Here is a 21194-nt window from a genome sequence, read left to right as displayed (position 1 = left end):
ATAATAGCTCTCTCTCTTCTCTATATTGTACAGTCATTAAACAAGCGATTTTTCAAATTGTTAAAGAATCCGGAAATAATGAGGAGAATATTTATTGTAAACTTGGGATCAGTTGACATTAAAAACAAGTTACTTTCTAAAAGCAGAAGGTAATTAATTGGTAAATTATAATAACCGTGATAAATTATAAATATCTCATTGTATTGACCTCGAAATAAACACCAGCATTCAATTGTTTAAATCTGAATCAAATTATTTCGAGGTCCACATTCCAATAACCAAACAAAATAAAAAACCACCACAACTCAAAATGAAGAGAAATTCAAACTGTAAGAGTGCTACTCCTCCTCTGTTTCTTCAGTATTTGAAATCAACCAGTGTAAGCAAGCTGCAGTTGGAACAAATTCTTGCTATGTTGTAAAGGATAGCAGCGAAGATGACGAAATTGTAAACATTCCTCAATTGACAGGACAAGAATGCAAGGATGAGGTTTCAGTTTTTGATATAAAGAAAGCAAGAGAATGTGCTATTGGTGACCAAGCAACTGTTTTCAAAACTGTGGACGAATCAAGTTCTCAAGAAGAAGAAGATAACGAAGAAATGTTGAATGATGACAGAACTGTCAATGGTCAACCAAACGTTGCAGGAATTGTGATGACTACATTTAGAATTGGAAATGTAGAAGGAGGTGCCATCGGGACTAAACCAACTGTTCTTGTTTCAAACAAGACACAAAAGCGAGTATTAGGTGCAGAGCAACTTGAAGAACTAAGGGATAAAGTGGCTGAAAAACTAATGTAACTTAATCAGCACCTCATTGTAAATATTGTAAATATTGTAAACTAATAACTGGTTATTTGATGATGAACTTTGAAATCATTCTAAAAAAAGTAAAAATTCTATTAATAACTTTGTAAAATAATTAAAAGTGCAAAATAAAAAAAGCACACAAAATTAAAAAAAAATGACTTTACTTTCTGCTCCTACAGGATGGAACGAGATGGTCTATGCACCAATACTGAATGATTCTAATGATGAGAATATTTCACAAATACAAAAAAATATGCTTCTGATGGATTCGAATAATTGGTGTCCACGAGTTTCAAGAAAAACAGTTGAGGAGGTTGAACAAGTAAAGAAACCATGTTTCGTATTGGATCAAGTGCTTTCAAAAGACGAATGTAAATTAATGATAGAGTTGAGTGAAAAGATGGGATATGAGGATGCGGATAAGTTTTGCTATGCCTATAATGATCGATTTAATGATCGTTTAATGAGTGACGATCCAAAATTTACTGAAATAGTCTGGAATCGTATAAAGCAACATCTGCCACAAACATTGAGTAAGGATGGCAGAACATTGCACTTAGCAAGTATAAATCCTCGTTGGAGATTATGCAAGTATAAACCAGGGCATTATTTCAACAAACACGTCGATGGCAGCTTTGAGGATCACAAGAACAAAACAAAGAGTTATCTCACTCTCATTATTTATCTGAATTCTCAATAGGATGGAGAGTTTGAGGGTGGATCGACGATATTTTACGATTCTCGAATGGAGTTGATGACTAGAAAGGTTACTGAACCAGCTGGAAATGCATTGATATTCCTTCAGAGGTTGAGTTGGAATGAAAAACTTGGACGAATCAGCTTCAAAACAACAATTTCATTCCGAAAAGAAGGGTCTCTCTCATAAATGTGCAAAATTCGAGAAGGTCATTCAACATTTTCATGATCATTCGAATGTAATTATTATTAAAATACATCCTCGAATGAAATCGGATCAGTTACAAATAGTTCGAATGAAATTGAGAGAGAAGGCCGAATTATTGGTGGGAAAGAATACATTGATCAGAAGTGCTATTCGAAACTTGGCTCAGGATATTCAATTTAATGTGAAACCATCAGAGTGGAAGCACAATCCAGAAGTTCTTTATCAAATTTGCGAATATTTGAGAGGAAATGTTGGACTAATCTTTACAAATTCAACAGAAATTGAAGAATTGATTGAACAAATTCAATCTTTCAAATTTGAAGCAAAGGCAAAGGTTGGAGACATAGCTCAACAGGATGTATATGCATCGACAGATTTTTTACTTTTGAGAGCTGGAGAGAAAATTACAAAGGAAAAGGCAGATTTTTTGGAATTGTTGAAGATGGAACCGATGATTGCATACGGACTGAAAGTGGTAGCTTCCTATGAAAATTCACACGTGGTTTGGAATCAAACATATGAAAACCTGAGAGCATCTCTAAATTTGAATAGTATAATTCAGGAAGCAGTAGATAATGTGGCAAGTATTGGATTAGAATTGGATATTCCGAATTCAGCATCTATTCCACATAGTCTTTTCAATGGATTATTGAATGTCGGTCGAGTTTTGGTAGAACTGAGAACAATTAATTCCATTCAACAATTTACTGTAAATGAATTACCATCTGAAATTTTGATATTAATTGCAAGTTTCTTGAATTTATCAGAATTGAATAGATTTGCGATGGGTAATCAATCATTATTGAGTCTATTCTTCAATAGAAGAATTATTTCACAATCTCATTCAATTGAGAAATCACTCAAGAATTCAATTGCTATGATAAATGAAGAGAGTGAACTATTTACACGAGTTCAATTGGAAATTTGGAAACCATTAGTTTGTTTCTACTTCCCTAACTTTAGGAAAAATAATTTAAATATCAAGAATTGGCTCCACGTTCTCAGAAGAAGAATTGACCATATCAAGCTACACATGCCTTCAGTCAACCTTGCATCAGCAAGAAACGAATCTTTTGCAATTAAGAGTTACGAATGGAATCTCATCAACCAATGTGAATGGATCTACAAATGTCCTCTCAAATACGATTCTCTTCCACTTCACACCTCTTCCAGTAGAATGTGTAATGTCTGCAACAAGATAGTTTACCAAGTTGGTAGTGAAGAACAAGCCAAACATCATATCATTAAGGGAAATTGCATTGCTTTTGTGGAAGGAGGGGATGAATACGATGATGATTTAGCTATGGGAATTATTTATTGGGATGAATGAGCCAAACGAGCAGCAACCTTTCACTCCTTTTCAGTCGATTTGAGAATATCCAATGCATTGTATGTCAATGGAAAGTAAACCAAGTGTGAAACCAGACATTAAACCAGCACCCACAATAAACTCTGTGCAAATTGTAAAGAGAATCTCATTGAACCTTAATAAATATCTGAATATTTTAATCTCATTAACACATTACAAAGATTGTAATTGCTCTTTAAAAAAGTAAATTCTGAAATTTACTGTAAAATTAAAAAAAAATACGGCAACTCACTCTTGGAACCAATTGCACGTTCATCATATTTTTAAAATCAATAATAAGTGAAAATGAATGATGATGAAAATAGTGTAAAATTCGAGGATGTCATTCAACATTTTCATGATCATTCGAATGTAATTATTGTTGAAATAGATACTCGTATGAAATCGGATCAATTGCAAATAATTCGAATGAAATTGAGAGGAAGAGCAATATTATTGAAAGGAAAGAATACATTGATCAAGAGTGCTATTCGAAACTTGGCTCAGGACATTCAATTTAATGTGAAACCCTCGGAGAGGAAACACAATCCAGAGTCATTACTCAAAATTTGCGAATATTTGAATGGAAATGTTGGACTAATCTTTACAAATTCATCAGAAATTGAAGAATTGATTGAACAAATTCAATCTTTCAAATTTGAAACAAGGGCAAAAATTGGAGAAAGATCTCCACGCAATATTTACATCAGAAGTGGATTCACCGCCACCATTCCAGTTCCTATACTTGCTCCAATGTTTCAACAATTGGGAGTTGTGTTTCGAACAATAGTGGGACAGGTGGAATCTTGTAGAGATTGTTTAATTTTGAGTGAGGGAGAGAAAATTGGAAAAATGCAAGCTGATTTATTGGAAATGTTAGACATGATGCCAGTAATTGAATATGGATTGAAGGTGTTGAATTACTATGAGAATTCACCTGTGGTTTGGAACCGTTCATATATGAAATTAATGAATTTAACGACCACACCCGAATTGAATAAGTTAGTTCAGGAAGCAATGGATAATGTGGCAAGTATTGGATTAGAATTGGATATTCCCAATTCAGCATCTATTCCACACAGTATTTTAAATGGATTAATGAATATTTGTAGTATTAATGTGGATTTGGGTACTGGAGAATCTATTTCACAATTTACTATCTATGAATTGCCATCTGAGATTCTAATACTGATTGGAAGTTTCTGAATTTATCAGAATTGAATAGATTTGCGATGGGTAAACCAATCATTATTGAGTCTATTCTTCAATAGAAGAATAGATCCACAATCAGATAATTCTGGAGCCCTTTGTCATGTTGTCGATAACATCACCTCTATCGTCAATGAAGAAAGTTCAGCATTTGAAAGAGTTCAATTGGAAATTTGGAAACCATTAGTTTGTTTTTATTTTCCAAACTTTAATGGAAACAACCTAAATATCAAGAATTGGCTTTGCGTTCTTAGAAGAAGAATCAATCACATCAAAATACATAATCCTACTATTAATATTTCAAAAGAACGAAAGAAATATTACAGAATTAAAGAGTATGAATGGAATTTAGTCAATCAATGCGAATGTATCTACAAATGTCCTCTCAAATTTGAATCTCTACAAGTTTACAAAAATAGTAATAGATTTTGCAATGTTTGCGATCAAGTAGTTTACCAGGTTGACAATGAAGAGCAAGCCAAGGATCACATTGTGGAGGTGAATTGTTTTGCCTTTGTGAAAATTGAACAAGATGATGATCTTCTTTATGAACATGAAATCGAACCATACTTCAATGTGTTCTGGTAATAATTGAAAAGCCAACCATACTTCATTTATGTTGGATTTTGTTTGAGCATCTACGGTTGTTGTGGATAAACAGTTGACCACAATATTATTACAATCATAACCTTAACCACACCTTCAGTTCACTGAAAGCACTAAGACATGTCCAACACTTTAGTAACGATCTTTAGGAAATGGCTGTAGAGTTCCATAAACAATTTTCTAACCCTCTTAGTCAATCAAAAACCATTAAATCGCTCCACTACAATAAGCTGTAAACCATTCTTGTTCAAATAATCAGTTGACACTTCAACATTTGGTATTTATTTTCAACACAATGACACATTGAAGTCGGCACACAGTTCAATTTCCTTCTCTAATACGAAGTAGAAGAAATTCTCGATCTGGTTTGAAGATTACAAACATGCCAAGTGTTGTCCAAAGATTACATTTAATTCAAAAAACCATAGCGCTCTTTACATTCATAGGGTAAGGTAGCACTTTCATTTTACACATCACTTCTATAAATTACCAACTGGTCACAATTTTGGCAAACGATAAAAAGGGAAGTTTGCAGTCTAAAGTGTTGTGTAAGTTACATTTCACACTTTACAATACTATTTATTTTTGCGCAATACTGTGTCTCACAATCTGGAGTTGCGCAATCAAAGATTTAAAAACCCAGTCAATTGCTCCTCAACAATCAACATAACAAAAAAAAACAACTCAACTATCCACACATAACAAATGAAGCTTTCAAAGAGCTTGATTGTCTTGTTGGCTGTTATTTTGGCTCTTGTTGCTGCCCTTTCCAATGCAGAAGACCAATTTGACATTGCTGCTGACCCAACCAAAATTATCGACTATAAGAAAGTTATGGCCGACTATGTAAATAAGCCAACTCCAAAATATTCATATCAATTATTGAGTGAATTCACCGTTACTGGTGCTACTGTATATGTACTTAATATGACCTCAGTTGAATGGTTGCCAGAAGAATTTGGTTATCGTGCATTGTGGTTCCACTATCTCGAAGTTGTTGTTCCAACCAATTTGGATAAAAGCTTAAAGGAAGCTTTTGTGTATATTACTAACGGAGATACCACTGATGGTCTTCCAACTGGTGATCCAATCACTATTGCTATGGCTACTGTTGGTAAAACTATTGGTGTCACTGTCAAGATGATTCCTAATCAACCATTGACATATGCCAATGATCCATTGCATCAAGTTAGAGTTGAAGATGGTATTATCGGATATGCTTGGAAGCATATAGTCGACTTCCCAAGGGACGTTAAGTGGATTCCAAGACTTCCTATGACTAAGGCATCTCTCTTGGCATTGGATACTACTCAATCTTTTGTGCCAACCAAAGTGTCAGGTGTCACTATTGAAAAATTCACTGTTGCTGGTGCCTCAAAGAGAGGTTGGACTACTTGGACAGTTGGTATTGCCAATGATCCAAGAGTTAAGGCTCTCATTCCACTCGTTATTCAAATTCCAAATACTCAAAAGGCTATCAAGCACATTTACAATTCTCTCTGTGACTTCCCAATTGCCATGTATGATTATATTGCTGCTGGTTTCACTCCACACGTCAACTCTTATGGTTTTACCAAGCTCTGTGAAGTTATTGATCCATTCGAATGGAAGGAAGATCTTGCCAAGTACAGAAAATATATGGTCAACTCTATGGGTGATGAATTCTTCTGGCCAGATATGAGTACTTTGAGTTATAATGATATGCCAAATAGAAAGAACAAGCACTTGAGATATATTCCAAATACTGGTCACGGTATGACTGGTTCCGATGTTGTCTTGACTGTTGCCTCATTCTACTATGCTGTCTTGAAAAATATTGAACTTCCTGAATATACCTTCTCTCACACTTACACTGCTGCTGGTGTTAATGTCAAGTTGAACATTTTGAATGGTAAGGTTCCTACTGCTGTCAAGTTGTGGTCTGCCAACAATCCAAATGGTAGAGATTTCAGACAAACCACTATTGGTAGAATTTTCACTGCTGTTACTGTTGCTCCAAAGGCTACTGGAAACCCATTCGAATATGAAGTCTTCTTCCCAAATCCAGCTCAAGGTTACACTGCTCTCACTATTGAATTGACTTTCGATGGATACTTTGAAGATAAGACAATTCCATACTTGAAGTTCACTACTGACTCATATGTCGTTCCAAATGTCTTGCCATGTGACTATGATACTACCTTTGGTACTATCTTGACTCCATACAAGGTCATTTCAAAGGGATCCATCTTGGTTCAAAACTCTGCCTCATTGACTGTTCCAGGAAGTGTTGCCACTGATAGAGCCTTTGCTGTTCAAAAACTCGTTGCTGCCTCTGGTTATGCTGTCAATGTTGCTAATGGTGAATCTGCTGAAGTTATTGAAAATGCCATTGCCAAGTATGATGAATTGTTTGCTGCCACTTGTACTCAAAGCAATTTGGATCAAAACATTCCAAGTGCTGGTTTGACTTTCACTGCTGGTGTCTACTGTTTCCCACAAGGTTTGAATGGTAACAGCAAGGTTACCTTCTCTGGTACTGGTAAGATTGTCTTAAAGTTGAGCACCAACTTGAATGCCAACAATATCAACTTTGTTTTCACCAATGGTGCCACTCAAAACAATGTTTTCTGGGTTATTGGTAACAGTGTTGCTGTTAATGGTCCATTCTATGGTAACGTCTTGACTAAGGGTGTTTTCAACTTTAACAATGTCAACTTGTATGGTTACATTTACAATTTGGGTGGTAACACTTTGAATGTTAATGGAGGTGCTTTCCATTAAATGTAAATTAAATTAATTTGTTTGTAATATTTCATTCTTCATTGTTATCTTACACTCCGAAGAGGCTTGTTTTTGATCGAATATGAAAAAATGTTTCAGGGTGGACAATGTGAAGATATTTTTTTTGAGGTTGAAAAACATTATTTTTGGCGCCTAAATTTTACCGCCTTAATTTTAGAAAATACATTAAAAAAAAGTACATCAACTACTGGGCTATAGAGATTTTTTCATTATTGAAATAATATTCAAATAGTATAAACGCTCAATGATGAATTCTAAAGTATCGATACATAAATACCCTAATGATCATAGTACCTCTCAATCGAGTTGGACTGGAGGAATGGTGTCATTTGATACAAAACAACAACCAAAAAGTAGGAAAGAAGGATCGGATTCTGTTCCCTATGAATATCAACCTCATCAAAGTAAGATGAAAAAAACACAGCCAACTATTGGAACGAATTATCAAACACAACCTGAACCTTCTTCATCAAATTACAGACAAGATGCTGGCTCATCATCCTCTTCAAGGAAACCATCATCTATGAAAAACACTTCTCGTTCTCAACAACAATTAGTGGAGGATTCACCTCGATCCACCTCATCTTTATCTTCTCAAAACGACTACTATGAAGAGGAAGAAATATCAGAAGTTGACTCAAAGTAAGTTTCAAGGTTCACTTAAAATTAAAGTGACATACTCTATTCTCAGTTTATGGTCTCTTGATGTCTACATTCACGAAGTTTCTCATTTCATCTATAAAACTACAAATCCACTCCTCTCCAATGACAGTTGTATAGGATTCAGATTGTGGGAGTTTCCTCTAATGTACATTCAAAAACCTGAGGGTCCCTATGGAAGAGATGACACCCAAGAAAATAGAATGTTTAAAGAAGGATTTAAGCAAACAAGTTTTTATGGAACTGGTATGATGAAGAATCAGGAAAAAGTCTCATCACATAATATGTTATTTAGAACAGGAAAAAGTGTAGTATTTTCAATGGAAAGAATGGAATTGGGACAATATATCCAAACATTACCCCTCTATGTGTTTTTATTCATTTTGACAGCCTCACCTACTGACATGACATACGGAGGAAGTATGGCTGATCCTAATATGGGTCGTGGTAATTGGAAACCAGTTCTTATAGGAAGTGTTAGTATACCTCTCAATGAATTGAAAGTTTCGGATGAAATTGATGCTCCAAAAGGTGAAAGAATACCACAGAAACGTACCATTAGTGGAACATTTACAATTAAAAATGATAGAGGATACGATGTTGGAGTGATTGATATGGATGTGAGATTGAGGTCACTTGTTAAGGCAGGTCCAATAGATAATTTTAATGAATACTTGACTCAAAACTTTTCCAAGAGTTTCTCATTACAGAGACCAATGACTGATGGAGGTCCACACTCTGGTACCATGGACAAGTCATTGAGAATGCAAACAGGAGCTGTCACAAGAAATCCTCTGTTTACTGTAACTGATAACACATTCCAAAATCAACCTGTACAAAATACATACAATCCAATGCTAGGTACAATGGCAAACGGAGAGATGGGAGCACTGTCTACTCTTGTACAACACTACAAGGATACTCAGGCTCAAACAATCATGATGAGAGGACAAATAGAGAATCAAATCAATACGATGGCAAATCAACTGGCTGATATTTCAAGACAGTTGAAAGGGGAGCCTCAACGTTTCGTGGAGGAAAGACAAACGAAAAAGAAGGTCAAGAAAAAATCAATTACCTCATCAGGAAAGGTTTTAAATACGCAACCAATTAAAAGGCCCTCATCAGCAAACCCTTCCAGACCCAGTTCTCTAAGCAATAGTACAAAGACAGTTGACTCATTGAGTATGAGAAAGAAAAACGTAACACTTGGAAGAAATACAAACTCTTACCTTGAACAACCAACCAAGGATTGGTATCATGTCTTACATGGAACATCAACAGTAAGAAAACCACAATCTGCTTCCTCATCAACGAAATCTTCTGTATCAAAGAAAAAAACTGTAACCCCCTCAAGTGCAACGAGTAGTATGAAAACTTCAAAAAAAGTGGACAAGTCAGTTCGGTTGGAGGAGGAATTGGCTAGACATGTTTTGGAAAATTTACATCAGCAACAAGAGGATGATGAAAGAGAAGGAACCACAATGAGTGGCCTCATTCCTCAGCTAGCCGATACACTTAAACTTTTGGCAAGAAAGAGCCAAAAACAAGAGGAAGAACCAGAGGAAATGATTACCATACCCTCAGAACTGTATAAAACTATTAAGGAAAATAATGACAGGTACAATAATTTACAGAGAAGTTATCAAGCTATTATGGAAGAGTTTGTTGACAATCCAAACAAACTCTTTTCTTCAATGACCAGAGTTGATACAAGAGGAATGTCATTCAGAGAAAAGGAATTGTGGAAGAATCAAAACAAGTTGATAACACTCTTACGAGATAATTACAATCAAATCAAGAAGGAAAACGGCATGCAAGCCTTGAAGGACGTTAAGAGTAGTCAAAAGAGATCTCCAATAATAGAGTCTAGTGTGAAAAAACCATCACCAAGAAAAGTTGAAGAGGTCGAAGAGAGTACAGACTCTTCCTCTTCATCTTCATCTGAAGAAGAAAAAAAGAAAAAGAAGGACAAGAAGGACAAAAAGGATAAAAAGGAAAAGAAGAAGGAGAAGAAAGAGAAGGAAATCAATACCAAGCCAGTTATTGAGGTTGAGGAAACACAAGAAGAGGAAGAAGATCAAGGCTATCAATTTTCTCAATTCCATGGCGATCATGATCCAACGCCAGTTATTGAGGTTGAAGAAACACAAGAAGAAGAAGAATCCAATGGATATGCTCCAAATCAACCTCAATCAGCAGAAGATTTCCTTAAACAATATGATGAAGGAAATGAGAATCAAAACTATGAACCGCAACATGATACATCTCAAATGTTCCAAACTCAAGCCAACCAGAATCCAATAGAGATAATGACTGCAACGGATGCATATCTCCCACTTAGTGCCTCTTTGGGTGTTAGTGAAATCAAGACAACAGGAGAGACTGAGACATCTTTTGGCGATTTTGAAGAGTTTGATAATTCTCATTTTGACACCTCTGAGGCTCCTCAATCAGACACTCTCAGAACTGAAGATTTTTCAGTGGTTCATGTTTCACAGGATAATACTGATAATAATAATAATTATTATGATGATCAACAGCAGGAAGAATATCAACCTCAACAACAAGTTGTCCAAGAAGTGGAAGAGGAAGAGTTTGAGGATTTTGATAATGATTTTGAAGAACAACACGATGAAAATCAAGATCCAGAGGATGAAACCTATGAAGAACAACAGGAAGGTCACCAAGAGCAGGAAGTTGTTGATTCGGTTGACTATTCAGGTATTGAGGATAGAACAGAAGAAGAAAGAATTTAAATTTTTAAACTGAATGTCGACGAGTAGGTTGTGATTTTTGTCTTGTTTATTGGACAGATTTCATATCATTCTTGATCCTGATAAATCTTTAAATTAGGGTTGGTTCAATTAGTATCATGTTTCTTGTTGAAATAACACGACCATATATTCGAAAAACAATTACTGTGATGATGAAGAACTGCCAATCAAGGTTAAAAGCAAGGTTAATTGAAACAATGGATCTAATTGTTGTTCCTCTTGCTTGTTACTAGTAATTTGATTTGTAGAAGAAATTTCAGAAGCCTTCTTATTTGGTGATGAAGAAGAAACATTGGCGGACTTGTTCTTCTTTAAATTCACACTCTTTCTATTGTCAACCATTGTATTCTTTGTAATGCTTTTCCTAGATAATGGCATTGACATGTTTTGTCTGTTTGAAGAAATTTGGCAATGAACGTGCTTTGTATTCATCTTGTGTGGTTCTCTTAGTATTATTTGATTGTTATTTTTTTTCAATTTCATAAATGAATAAAAGACCAACAGTTCTTTTTATGGCCCAATGCCAAGTTAAAAATAGCACTCAACTTCATTGTAAATTCGTAACAATTTGGTCTTTCGCTATGATTTTCCGAGAGATAATTTTCAAGAGTGAATATCAAATTGCTAAATCCATTCTTCTTTTGTTCTTTCATTGAATCAAAAAAGCTGAGAGACAATCAAAAATTCATTGATTTGGATAACAATGATGATGATGATTGTATAAAATGTTAGGAGGGAAATCAAATCCACTATTGGAATGAGTTTTGCAATTTGTTGACTAGTTTTTGTGCTTTTGTGTTTGGATTTTTGAAGATGTGTATTTTGCAGTCTTTGAAATCATTCAAATTAAAACCGAAATTAATTATTAACTTTTTGCGACTTTTCCTTATTATTGAGCAGATACACATTTCATTGTGTTCAACAATGATTATTGGAAGCTTCTTTGCAATTCATGGTATTTTTGTAAACTATTAACATGATTACAAAATCAAATTTTTTCGTGTTCCCAATCCAATAACTTTCCAATTAACATGACTGTAACCCGCTTTCACCTTGACACAGTAACCTTAATAATTCTTCAAAACTCCGCTCTCCATTTTCCAGTTTTTAAAAATAAAACAAAAAAAAAGGCAACACTCGAATTTTCCCATTCTTTTCTTTTGTAGTAAAAGTCAAATATCAAACTCTTAGAACAAACAACAACAATATGGTCGGTCGTCGTCATCATCATCACCATCATCATGGAATTGGAGGAGCCGTTGGAGCTGGATTGTTAGGTTTAGGCTTGGGATTGGCTACCGCTGCTGTTTTGACTACTCCATCACGTCCAACTGTGACCGTCTCTACTACTCCAACATGTACTTTCTGGCATGGTTGTAGACCAAGATGGTTACCTAATAATTTTGTAGTGGTATGTTTTTTATTCTTCTCAGTTAATTTTAAATATTTTGCTGATCTGGTGGATGATGATGTGAATATTTGTGATTTATTGTGATCAAAAATTTAATTCTGATGATAATAATACTGTTATGTGTTTGTATTATTAATGATGATAATAATATGAATAGTCATCAAGTTATCATTCTAATAGAGGAACATGGGTAAATCAAGCTCAAACTCTCTTTTATCAACACTCTATGGGATTGACCTATTTGAATAAGAGAAGTTTCAAGTTGGCCATGAGATGTTTAGGTGTTCACAAACATCAATCCAAGCACTTGTTCTTTATGATGGATACTGATAGAAATGGAGTGATTACTCTTGATGAATTTATCAATGCCTACTTGTTTGTCATGTCAGGTGGATTGTCACAATGTGGATTTAGAGGAATGAGTGGAGTTATGTATCCATCTTCATTCTCACTCCAACCAAATCAAACTGTTACTGTCACAACAACCCAATATCAACAACAACCAACTCAATCTATTACAACTTATCAACAAGTTCCAACCCATTCTCAACCAATGTATCAACCACCTCCACAACAACAAACAGTTACTTATCAACAAAATATTACATATCAACAACCACAACCTTCCTATTATCAACCAATTCCATCACAACAACCAAGTTATTATCAACCTCAACCACAAGTTTATAATCCACAACCTTATGGTCAACCAACTACAAGTGTTTATCAACCAAATTCTTATAATTCTAACATGCCACCACCTCAACCTTTTGGTCAACCAACTACAAGTGTTTATCAACCTCCTCAACCACCTGTCTATCAACAACCTCGTTATTATTAATTTATTATTTATTTAACAATTGTACAATATATTAAACAAATGTTTATTCTAGAATTACTTTAAATTCTTAAATTGTCTTTTTCAAAAATAGAGTTGCAAGTCGTGATAATTTAACACACTCAATGTCGAATTGCAATTAAAACCATGTTTACAAAACAATGCAATGCGCTTGCCTGATTCGAGAAACTATTAATACTACTACAAACTAATGAAACCAAAATTGAAAAACCCTATCACGACAAAGGGAAATATCATGTTTTTGTTCCAGTTCAGGAGTGTTAGTAACTGTTTGTTGTTACTCCTCCAATTCTATTAATTGCTCAGTGACGGTTTCAAGAACACGAAGAAACTTACAAGAGATACTCAAGTTCGGATGAATCCACACGATATTTGTTTGGACCGTTAAATAGTTCAGTTTCGTATACTAACTACGCAACAAAAAAAAACAAACAATGTCTACTGAACCAAAGTATGTTTCAGGGGAAGTCAACTTGATCCCCATTGCAAATCTCAAAATGTCCTGTGTTGGTAATTGGGGAGATAACACTATTGCCGGACTAATTGATAAAAAGATTGGTAAGAATGGTGCTTGCACAAGTGAGGGTTCAAACAGATTTATTCAATTGGAATATGATGATGTCTATCTTTTTACTGAGATGAAGTTTATGGGTGGAAATGTTGGTGACAGTTGGCAGAGGGCCATGTTAGAAGATGTAGAAATTCAATACAAGGTGAATGAGTCTGATGAATGGACACTTTTGAGAACCATTGATGGAAAGGAAATTATTCCACAACCTGCCATCATGTCAATTCCATTTGAAAAACCTGTCAAGGCCAAATATTGGAGATTTTTCAAGAATAGATACAGCAGAATCTTCTTTGGAATGCTCAGATTATTTGGTTATGCTCCATATGTTCCAATTAATGCCAATAGTGGTTTAGCCAATCCTCCTATTAAGGAAAAAAAACCAAAGGTTGGTGCTGACACTAAAGTCAACTCAATTCCAAGTCAATCAACTGAGGATAAAAAAGGTGCTGTTAAGTCTCAAGGTTCTTCTTCAGTTACACCAAGTAGTAAGCAATCAAACAAGACCACTAGCAAACCAAATTCCAAGGTTGACAAAAATTCCTCAACCACCAATCAAGAAAAACCAATTGTGGAACAAGTTAAACCAAGTTCAAGTAGTAGCACCACCTCTTCCTCTACCTCCACTACCACAATAGTTCAAAAAACAGGTGAGGTCAATGTTCTTGTTCCAGATATTTTCAAAGTCAATGGCGATCTTTTAATGGTTCCTGAAGATACTGCCAATAGAGCTGATAATACATTGGAGGGTTTATTGGACGAATCTGCTCAGTATGGTGCCTTGTCAACTGGTGGAGTTATGATTTTCGAGTACAAACAAGCTCAACAATTCAAATACTTGGAATATTTTACTCATGCTCTCTATACAGATTCTGATCAAGTTGCTTTTTGTAATAACATTGAAGTCTTTTATAAGGCAACAGAACACGGAAAATGGATTTCATTTGGAATTATTAAAGGAACGAAAGCTTATCCTCATTTGAATAGATTTTCACTCGAGTCAACTGAGGGTGTAATTGAGGTTAGTGGATGGAAGTTTTTATCAAAGAAACCAATTTTATTTGGTACCTTGAGAATGTATGGATATGGTCCATTTGTTGCAGCAAAAACCAAATCAGGATCTTTAGTTCCCTTGGGAAGTCAATTGGAAAGTGACAGACCAAATGATTTTGATGGACTTGCCAAGTATTATGAAGACCATATCAAGGAGAATTACAAACCAATCGATGAAGGAAAAACTGCTTTACAACAAGTTAACAATGATCCTTCCTTAATTGTCAACTATCCTGATGAAGGTAGTTCAGTAGTTGGTTTCTATCTTCATCCAAGTTTTACCTCACTGGATCCAACCATCAGATCATCCATTTATGAAATTAAGCAATCTGTTGGAAGTACTCAATTCAAAATTCAGAATTTAGCATTTGGAAATTCTTCCTCTCAAGCAATCACCCTTGAAAAGTTTAAGGTCGAATATCTTAATTCTAAAGAGGAATGGATTGCCATGGAGGATACTCAAGTTGGATATTGGGAACCTGATCTCGTTGCCAGAAGAGTTGCTCCATTTTCTGAAGAGGTTGTCTTTGAGAAGAGCGATTATTATGGTAAATATATTTGGGGATTGACATTAAGTTTGAAACCAGGTGAAGTTTCGTCCTATTACCACATCAATTCGTTAATTAGAACTAATAGTGAAGATCCATGTCCAACCTCTGCTAGAGCCATGATTAGACCTCCAGATAGTTTGCCTTATCCACTCACTATTCGAATCTCATACCAAGATACGAATGGTGGAACTAAATCCCTCAAGGCAATCTATGTAACCACCGATCTCGTTGTGAAAACAAGAGAAGAATTCCAAACTAATCAAAATTTAAATCTCTCCACTGATTTCTTTGACGAATGTAGCGATACCCTAAATAAGGAACAATATTTTGCTGGAATCAAATTAAAAGAAGGTCAATTGACCACGTTCGTTACTGGAAGAGGTAAATCATTGAGTGCAGAGAATAGTTATGAATTATCTGAATTGATCTTTGATTATGAAAGTCAAAAGAAGGAACGAGTTCCAATGAAAGTATTGGAAACTGACTATTGTAAAGTTGAATTCTACTTGTTGTGTGATGCAAAATTCAACTTTAAGAGTTTTGCAATTCAAATGAAGGCAACAACCAAGACTTGCACTGTTGAGAGAGTTTATCCTATTTCGAATATTGTGAGAAATATGAGAAAGACTAAGTTCGTTAAATAATTGTTGGAATAGTCGTAATTTATTAATAAAAATTTAATTTTTCATTCCAAATGGTTTTGAGTTTACAATGAATTTACAAATTTCCATAAATATTAAATAATCCAAAAAGAGAAATTATTTAATTTATTCATGATTTTACAAGTTTGTTTTTAAAAAAAAATTAGAACAAGACCAAGAGAGATGGATCTTTTTGGCAAGCCTTAACAATTTCATCTCGGGTGAGTTTTCCATCACCATTACTATCGGCAATCTTGAGCAGATTTTCAATACGAGTATTGATGGTTCCCTCAATTTCTGAAGAGTTTACATTCATGCCCTTAGCCTTGAACATGTTCCTTAAACTGTCTCTCATTTCTTCGGCAGTTACAAAGCTATATATAATTGTTGTTGTATTTTGATGATGATGAATTGATGATGATAATATTAATAATATATATTGTATTGATTAATTAGTTAAATAGATGTAAAAACATACCCATCATTGTCTTCATCGTACATATCAAAGGCCAAATCAATTAATTCATGGAATTGAAGAGGTTGTGTTGTTGGAGCAGTGATAGATTGGAAGAAGAGGAATTCTTTGAACTGAATTGTAGAGTGTTTTCGGAAGAGTTTGATCAATGTGTTATTATTAAACGATTATAAATATTCATATATATACAATCAATGCAAAATATTCAAGTGGTAGCAATGGTAATAATTAGTGTAGAAGTTCATCATGATGATCGTTATGTAAAATTACGTATTGCATCATTAACATTCCAATTAATAATTTTAAACAATTCATAACAACATAATAACGAAATATTCCATGATCATATATCAAATCATATCAAATTTACATCAACAATAACAAGAAATTATAACACATCATACACACAAATAATAATATCAAAATCATCATCATCAATTAGCGTAAAAACCACTACTATTTCAAAATATATAACACACTTACAGTAATAGTACCATCCTTGTTAGCATCCATGGCTCTGAACAAGTATTCAACATCAGCATCTGGAGGAGCACTTGGAAGAGCAATTTGTGCAAATTTACTGAAACCTTCTCTTGTCATGTCACCACTTGGGTAGAGCTCATGCCAGAATTTGTGATAACGTTGAATGTCCTTCTTGGTCAAACGATTTTTAGTTTGCTCTTGAAGCTGTTTCATTTCGTCTCTAGAAATACCGTTACCCATTTTGATGTGTTTTTGATGTTGCTATTTTGTTGATATTTTTTTGTGAATGAAATGATGTAGACATTTGACATTCTTGTTGACTAATTTGCCTCTGTCAGAACTACAGGTAAATTTTAATCACTGATGTTTTTTGAATCATGTGAAATAATTTGGTAATTGAACAAGAACGGCTAACCAGTATGTGAATTGATATCAACTTGATCTCCATCTTTGGTAGGACGGATTGACATGTTTATATTGGATATAATTGTTTTGAAAATTCAATGGGAAGCAGTGTTGAATCTTTTTTAAATTTTGACCAATTCAGCTATATATTATTTCCAGTAATTATTACTCAGTGTTCAAAACAATTGAAAGGGGTGGTTAGCTCAGAATTAAGATTTAGATTATGGTGTCTTGACACACAAGTGCTTTCATCTCCAGTTGATATATGTCACGTGGAAAGGATGGCATCTGTCTGTAGGTTTGTCATTTCTACCTCTCCTATTGTTCAAAGCTCCTCTTCGCATGAGCAATGATAAATAAGGCTCTCAAGAGTGAAACTACAGATTCACTGAGGAAAAATGCTGAGTCCTCAACAAAGATCTGAAATATTACTTCATATCCACAGATAATGGTTGGATATTGTATCACCTAACCAATCATTTGAAGTCAGCGATCCAGAAAAATTATCACGAATCATTTCCTTCTCTAGTTTAGAACCAAAAAAAATATTTAAAAGCAAATATCAAGAAGGTGTCAAGTCGAAAAGCAAAGAACAAACAAGTTACAACAAACTATATCAAATATATAAGAATACTAATATTAATATTAATAATTGTGATCAATCATAACAATATGGAGATGAAGATTGAAATATTTTCGGATGATGTTTGCTTTGAAATAATTTCCATGATTGATGATTCATGGTTTATTTTGAATAATTGTTCTTTAATTTCAAAACAATTCTTTAATGTGATCAAGGAACGTTCAAAACTTGTAATTGAATTTAAAAAAAAGTTTACAGAGAAAAGAATTGAACTATTCAGAAAAAGTCAATTCGTGAATAGTATTGTTAATCTTAATTTTTCTGGTTGGTTGCTTGGTGACATAGAAAACACCAAATTCATAAGTGAAATGAAACAATTAACATCACTTAATATAGGTTGCAATCGAATTGGTGATGAAGGAGCTAAATCGATAACTGAAATGAAACAATTAACATCACTTGATATTTCTAACAATCAAATTGGTATTGAAGGAGCCAAATTCATAACTGAAATGAAACAATTAACATCAATTAAAATTTCTAGCAATCAAATTGGTGTTGAAGGGGCCAAATTCATAAGTGAAATGAAACAATTAACATTACTTAATATTAGTAGCAATGAAATTGGTGTTGAGGGAGCCAAATTCATAAGTGAAATGAAACAATTAACATTACTTAATATTAGTAGCAATGAAATTGATGATGAAGGGGCCAAATTCATAAGTGAAATGAAACAATTAACATCACTTGATATTTCTAACAATCAAATTGGTGATGAAGGAGCCAAATTCATAAGTGAAATGAAACAATTAACATTACTTAATATTAGTAGCAATGAAATTGATAATGAAGGAGCCAAATTCATAAGTGAAATGAAACAATTAACATCACTTGATATTTCTTACAATCAAATTGGTCATGCAAAATCAAAAATTAAGCCATAATTGATCAATTTTTTCCTTGGGAAGCAATAAACAACTGCTACAAAATCAACAACAGCAATGTAGAAACAAAATGATTGCTCTCTACTCACTTTCCACTCCTCTACATCATCACTGAACTCATCATCATTTTGGAATAGCGTTTATGATAAAGATCACCAGCAAATTCACTTCCGATCATTAAGGTAAATATCTATATGATCATCATCAAACCATCAATAAAATTCACTAATGGTGAATTTTCCAACATGGATAATACGAAAAGTAAACCAACAATTAGAAAAGTCAATAATCTAACAAATTGAAAGATCTTTATCAGCAAAGGATTCATTAATGACAAATATAACTTGTCTTTCCAGAGAAACGATAGACAACAACTCCATATCTGTTTTGTTCTCCTTCGAAATCCAATTCTGGCCACAAACTTGAATTTCTATCACACACTAAGCTAACTTCCATTTGTCTTGAAACTCCATCTCTGTTGATAACACTTGGAGGATGAGTAATGGTAACTGTTGTAGTTTCACTATTGTAAGAAACTTTTGGATTTTCTGGAGTTGAAAGTGAATAACAAAGATTATATTCAAAAGCGAATTGATATCCAGCAGATTTAGCTGGGAATTTACAAAGTGAATTCCAGTAATATGGATTAGGAGAAGCATTACAAAGATTACTACATTTTCACACATTAAGCAAATGTCACATAACGAAACAACTTACAGAAGGAACTTGATATTATGATCAGATCTTGCAATGATAAAATATCCTTTTGGTCTATCGATGGATGCAATATTAACTTCTGCTCCGTTAATCATAACTTGACATGTGGAATTTGCTCTTGTTTGCAACTGAAGAGCATTGACATGAGAATTGTTGTTTATCAAAGCGATGAAAAGAGTTACCACAACAACTAAAAGATAGATGGTGTTGAATTTGAACATTTTTTCGATATGGAGTATTGTTACCTGGTTTCCAATCAGCTTTATATTTGAGCTGTAGATGGTGACCTTAATCGGCTACTAATCTACTCCTTAATTTTGAATCTTAATGGAAGAGTGAGCGGAATTTCAAGCAAGTTTTGGAGTTGGTGGGGTTTAAATGTTGGAAATTCAAATGTATACCTCGTGTGTAGATAATCCAACGACTACAGTAAGTGAAATCTCACCCGATACATTATTAAAAAACACCAACACGAACTAGGAAGGAGCTTGTACAGTATTTAACCTTTTTCATGATGATATTATTTTCGAAATTTTGTCGTTTATGATTGTTCATTAGAGTATTTGAACTTCCGATCCACATACCACCCTCCCTTTTAACAACCACAATTATGACTTGGATTATGGTGTTTTGACACACAGGAAGCAATAATTCCAAGTTTCACAATCCTCTGGAACTGAGCAAGAGTCCACGACGTTGAATTCTAACGTATAGAGAGTGGCAATTTATCATATTTACTTCACTCACAGACTGCAATAAAATTGCATGATAAATGTGCTAGATTTTGTCTTAATATGGAGGATGTGCTTTGTTCTAACAATTTTTTATGGGAGAATATGTAAAAAATGACCTTAACAGACTATTTGATTTTGTTTATTGCATTCATCGCTTTTTTAATATTTCTCTTCAACACAACTCAAAACAATGAAAGCCAAACCGCAACAGAAAGGAACAACACCACAACTCAATCCTCAAAAGAAGTAAATAATACAATGCAATCTACAATAGAAAAAAACTCCGAGAGGATTTATTTTGAAAATTATCATTTGTGGGACTCTTTAACTTTTTGCAAAGTTTTAATGCTTGGTCTTGTTGAGGGAGGAATGAGCCTTGACTTTACTAAAGCGATTTTCCTTCTTTTAGACAATTTTAAGGGATCTGATTTGAAGTTTCTAAGAGGAGCCGACATACAAGAAACTGAAGCAAATATCAGTGATAGATTTAAGAAAAACAAACAACCATTTGTGAATGCCACTAGTCACACGCTTGCCTATTGGGTCCACAAACCTCAATTAGTGAGTTACATTTCAAAGGACATTCTCGAACAAAAATTCAGCACATTAACATTATTCTATTATACATTGGAGGCACAAAGGGCACAAGTCTACCATTTCAAAACAGACAAG

General features: G+C 34.1%; 9 protein-coding genes across 9 annotated transcripts; 8 read left to right on the top strand and 1 right to left on the bottom strand.

Moving 5' to 3' along the window:
• Positions 1-964: 964 nt before the first annotated feature.
• NAEGRDRAFT_68945 (uncharacterized protein) lies at positions 965-1510 on the top strand (the record flags this gene model as incomplete). Its single annotated transcript, XM_002675935.1, has 1 exon — positions 965-1510. One exon carries the CDS (start codon positions 965-967, stop codon positions 1508-1510), a length of 546 nt encoding a protein of 181 aa, XP_002675981.1.
• Positions 1511-1628: 118 nt separating this feature from the next.
• NAEGRDRAFT_49991 (ribosomal large P0-like protein) lies at positions 1629-3044 on the top strand (the record flags this gene model as incomplete). Its single annotated transcript, XM_002675934.1, has 1 exon — positions 1629-3044. One exon carries the CDS (start codon positions 1629-1631, stop codon positions 3042-3044), a length of 1416 nt encoding a protein of 471 aa, XP_002675980.1.
• Positions 3045-3368: 324 nt separating this feature from the next.
• NAEGRDRAFT_49990 (uncharacterized protein) lies at positions 3369-4268 on the top strand (the record flags this gene model as incomplete). Its single annotated transcript, XM_002675933.1, has 1 exon — positions 3369-4268. One exon carries the CDS (start codon positions 3369-3371, stop codon positions 4266-4268), a length of 900 nt encoding a protein of 299 aa, XP_002675979.1.
• Positions 4269-5582: 1314 nt separating this feature from the next.
• Positions 5583-7640, top strand: NAEGRDRAFT_49989 (uncharacterized protein; the record flags this gene model as incomplete). Its single annotated transcript, XM_002675932.1, has 1 exon — positions 5583-7640. One exon carries the CDS (start codon positions 5583-5585, stop codon positions 7638-7640), a length of 2058 nt encoding a protein of 685 aa, XP_002675978.1.
• Positions 7641-7908: 268 nt separating this feature from the next.
• On the top strand, positions 7909-8307 carry NAEGRDRAFT_68941 (uncharacterized protein; the record flags this gene model as incomplete). Its single annotated transcript, XM_002675931.1, has 1 exon — positions 7909-8307. One exon carries the CDS (start codon positions 7909-7911, stop codon positions 8305-8307), a length of 399 nt encoding a protein of 132 aa, XP_002675977.1.
• Positions 8308-8467: 160 nt separating this feature from the next.
• NAEGRDRAFT_68940 (uncharacterized protein) lies at positions 8468-11080 on the top strand (the record flags this gene model as incomplete). The annotated part of the gene is made up of 1 exon (XM_002675930.1): positions 8468-11080. The coding sequence occupies one exon, from the start codon at positions 8468-8470 to the stop codon at positions 11078-11080; it is 2613 nt and encodes an 870-aa protein (XP_002675976.1).
• Positions 11081-12229: 1149 nt separating this feature from the next.
• Positions 12230-13400, top strand: NAEGRDRAFT_80165 (EF-hand domain-containing protein). The gene is made up of 2 exons (XM_002675929.1): positions 12230-12509; positions 12667-13400. Exons 1-2 carry the CDS (start codon positions 12306-12308, stop codon positions 13348-13350), a joined length of 888 nt encoding a protein of 295 aa, XP_002675975.1. The 5' UTR covers positions 12230-12305; the 3' UTR covers positions 13351-13400.
• Positions 13401-13802: 402 nt separating this feature from the next.
• NAEGRDRAFT_49987 (uncharacterized protein) lies at positions 13803-16184 on the top strand (the record flags this gene model as incomplete). Its single annotated transcript, XM_002675928.1, has 1 exon — positions 13803-16184. The coding sequence occupies one exon, from the start codon at positions 13803-13805 to the stop codon at positions 16182-16184; it is 2382 nt and encodes a 793-aa protein (XP_002675974.1).
• A 106-nt stretch (positions 16185-16290) lies between these two features.
• NAEGRDRAFT_80164 (EF-hand domain-containing protein) lies at positions 16291-17385 on the bottom strand. The gene is made up of 3 exons (XM_002675847.1): positions 17140-17385; positions 16660-16769; positions 16291-16555 (listed from the first exon to the last, which is right to left on the bottom strand). The coding sequence occupies exons 1-3, from the start codon at positions 17377-17379 to the stop codon at positions 16345-16347; spliced, it is 561 nt and encodes a 186-aa protein (XP_002675893.1). The 5' UTR covers positions 17380-17385; the 3' UTR covers positions 16291-16344.
• Between the last annotated feature and the right edge of the window lie 3809 nt (positions 17386-21194).

The sequence above is a fragment of the Naegleria gruberi genome, assembly GCF_000004985.1.
Source record: "Naegleria gruberi genomic scaffold NAEGRscaffold_31, whole genome shotgun sequence".
Classification (NCBI taxonomy): Eukaryota; Heterolobosea; class Eutetramitea; order Acrasida; family Naegleriidae; genus Naegleria; species Naegleria gruberi.
This window is presented reverse-complemented; position numbering and strand designations above follow the sequence as displayed.

Bases quoted from the DNA above. Each gene is read 5' to 3' on its own strand.
- NAEGRDRAFT_80165 (XM_002675929.1), top strand. From the start codon at position 12,306: ATGGTCGGTCGTCGTCATCATCATCACCATCATCATGGAATTGGAGGA. The intron at 12,510-12,666 runs GTATGTTTTTTA...TAATATGAATAG, and splicing joins TACCTAATAATTTTGTAGTG to TCATCAAGTTATCATTCTAA.
- NAEGRDRAFT_80164 (XM_002675847.1), bottom strand. From the start codon at position 17,379: ATGGGTAACGGTATTTCTAGAGACGAAATGAAACAGCTTCAAGAGCAA. The intron at 16,770-17,139 runs GTAAGTGTGTTA...TCTACAATTCAG, and splicing joins ACAAGGATGGTACTATTACT to TTCAAAGAATTCCTCTTCTT. The intron at 16,556-16,659 runs GTATGTTTTTAC...AATTATATATAG, and splicing joins TACGATGAAGACAATGATGG to CTTTGTAACTGCCGAAGAAA.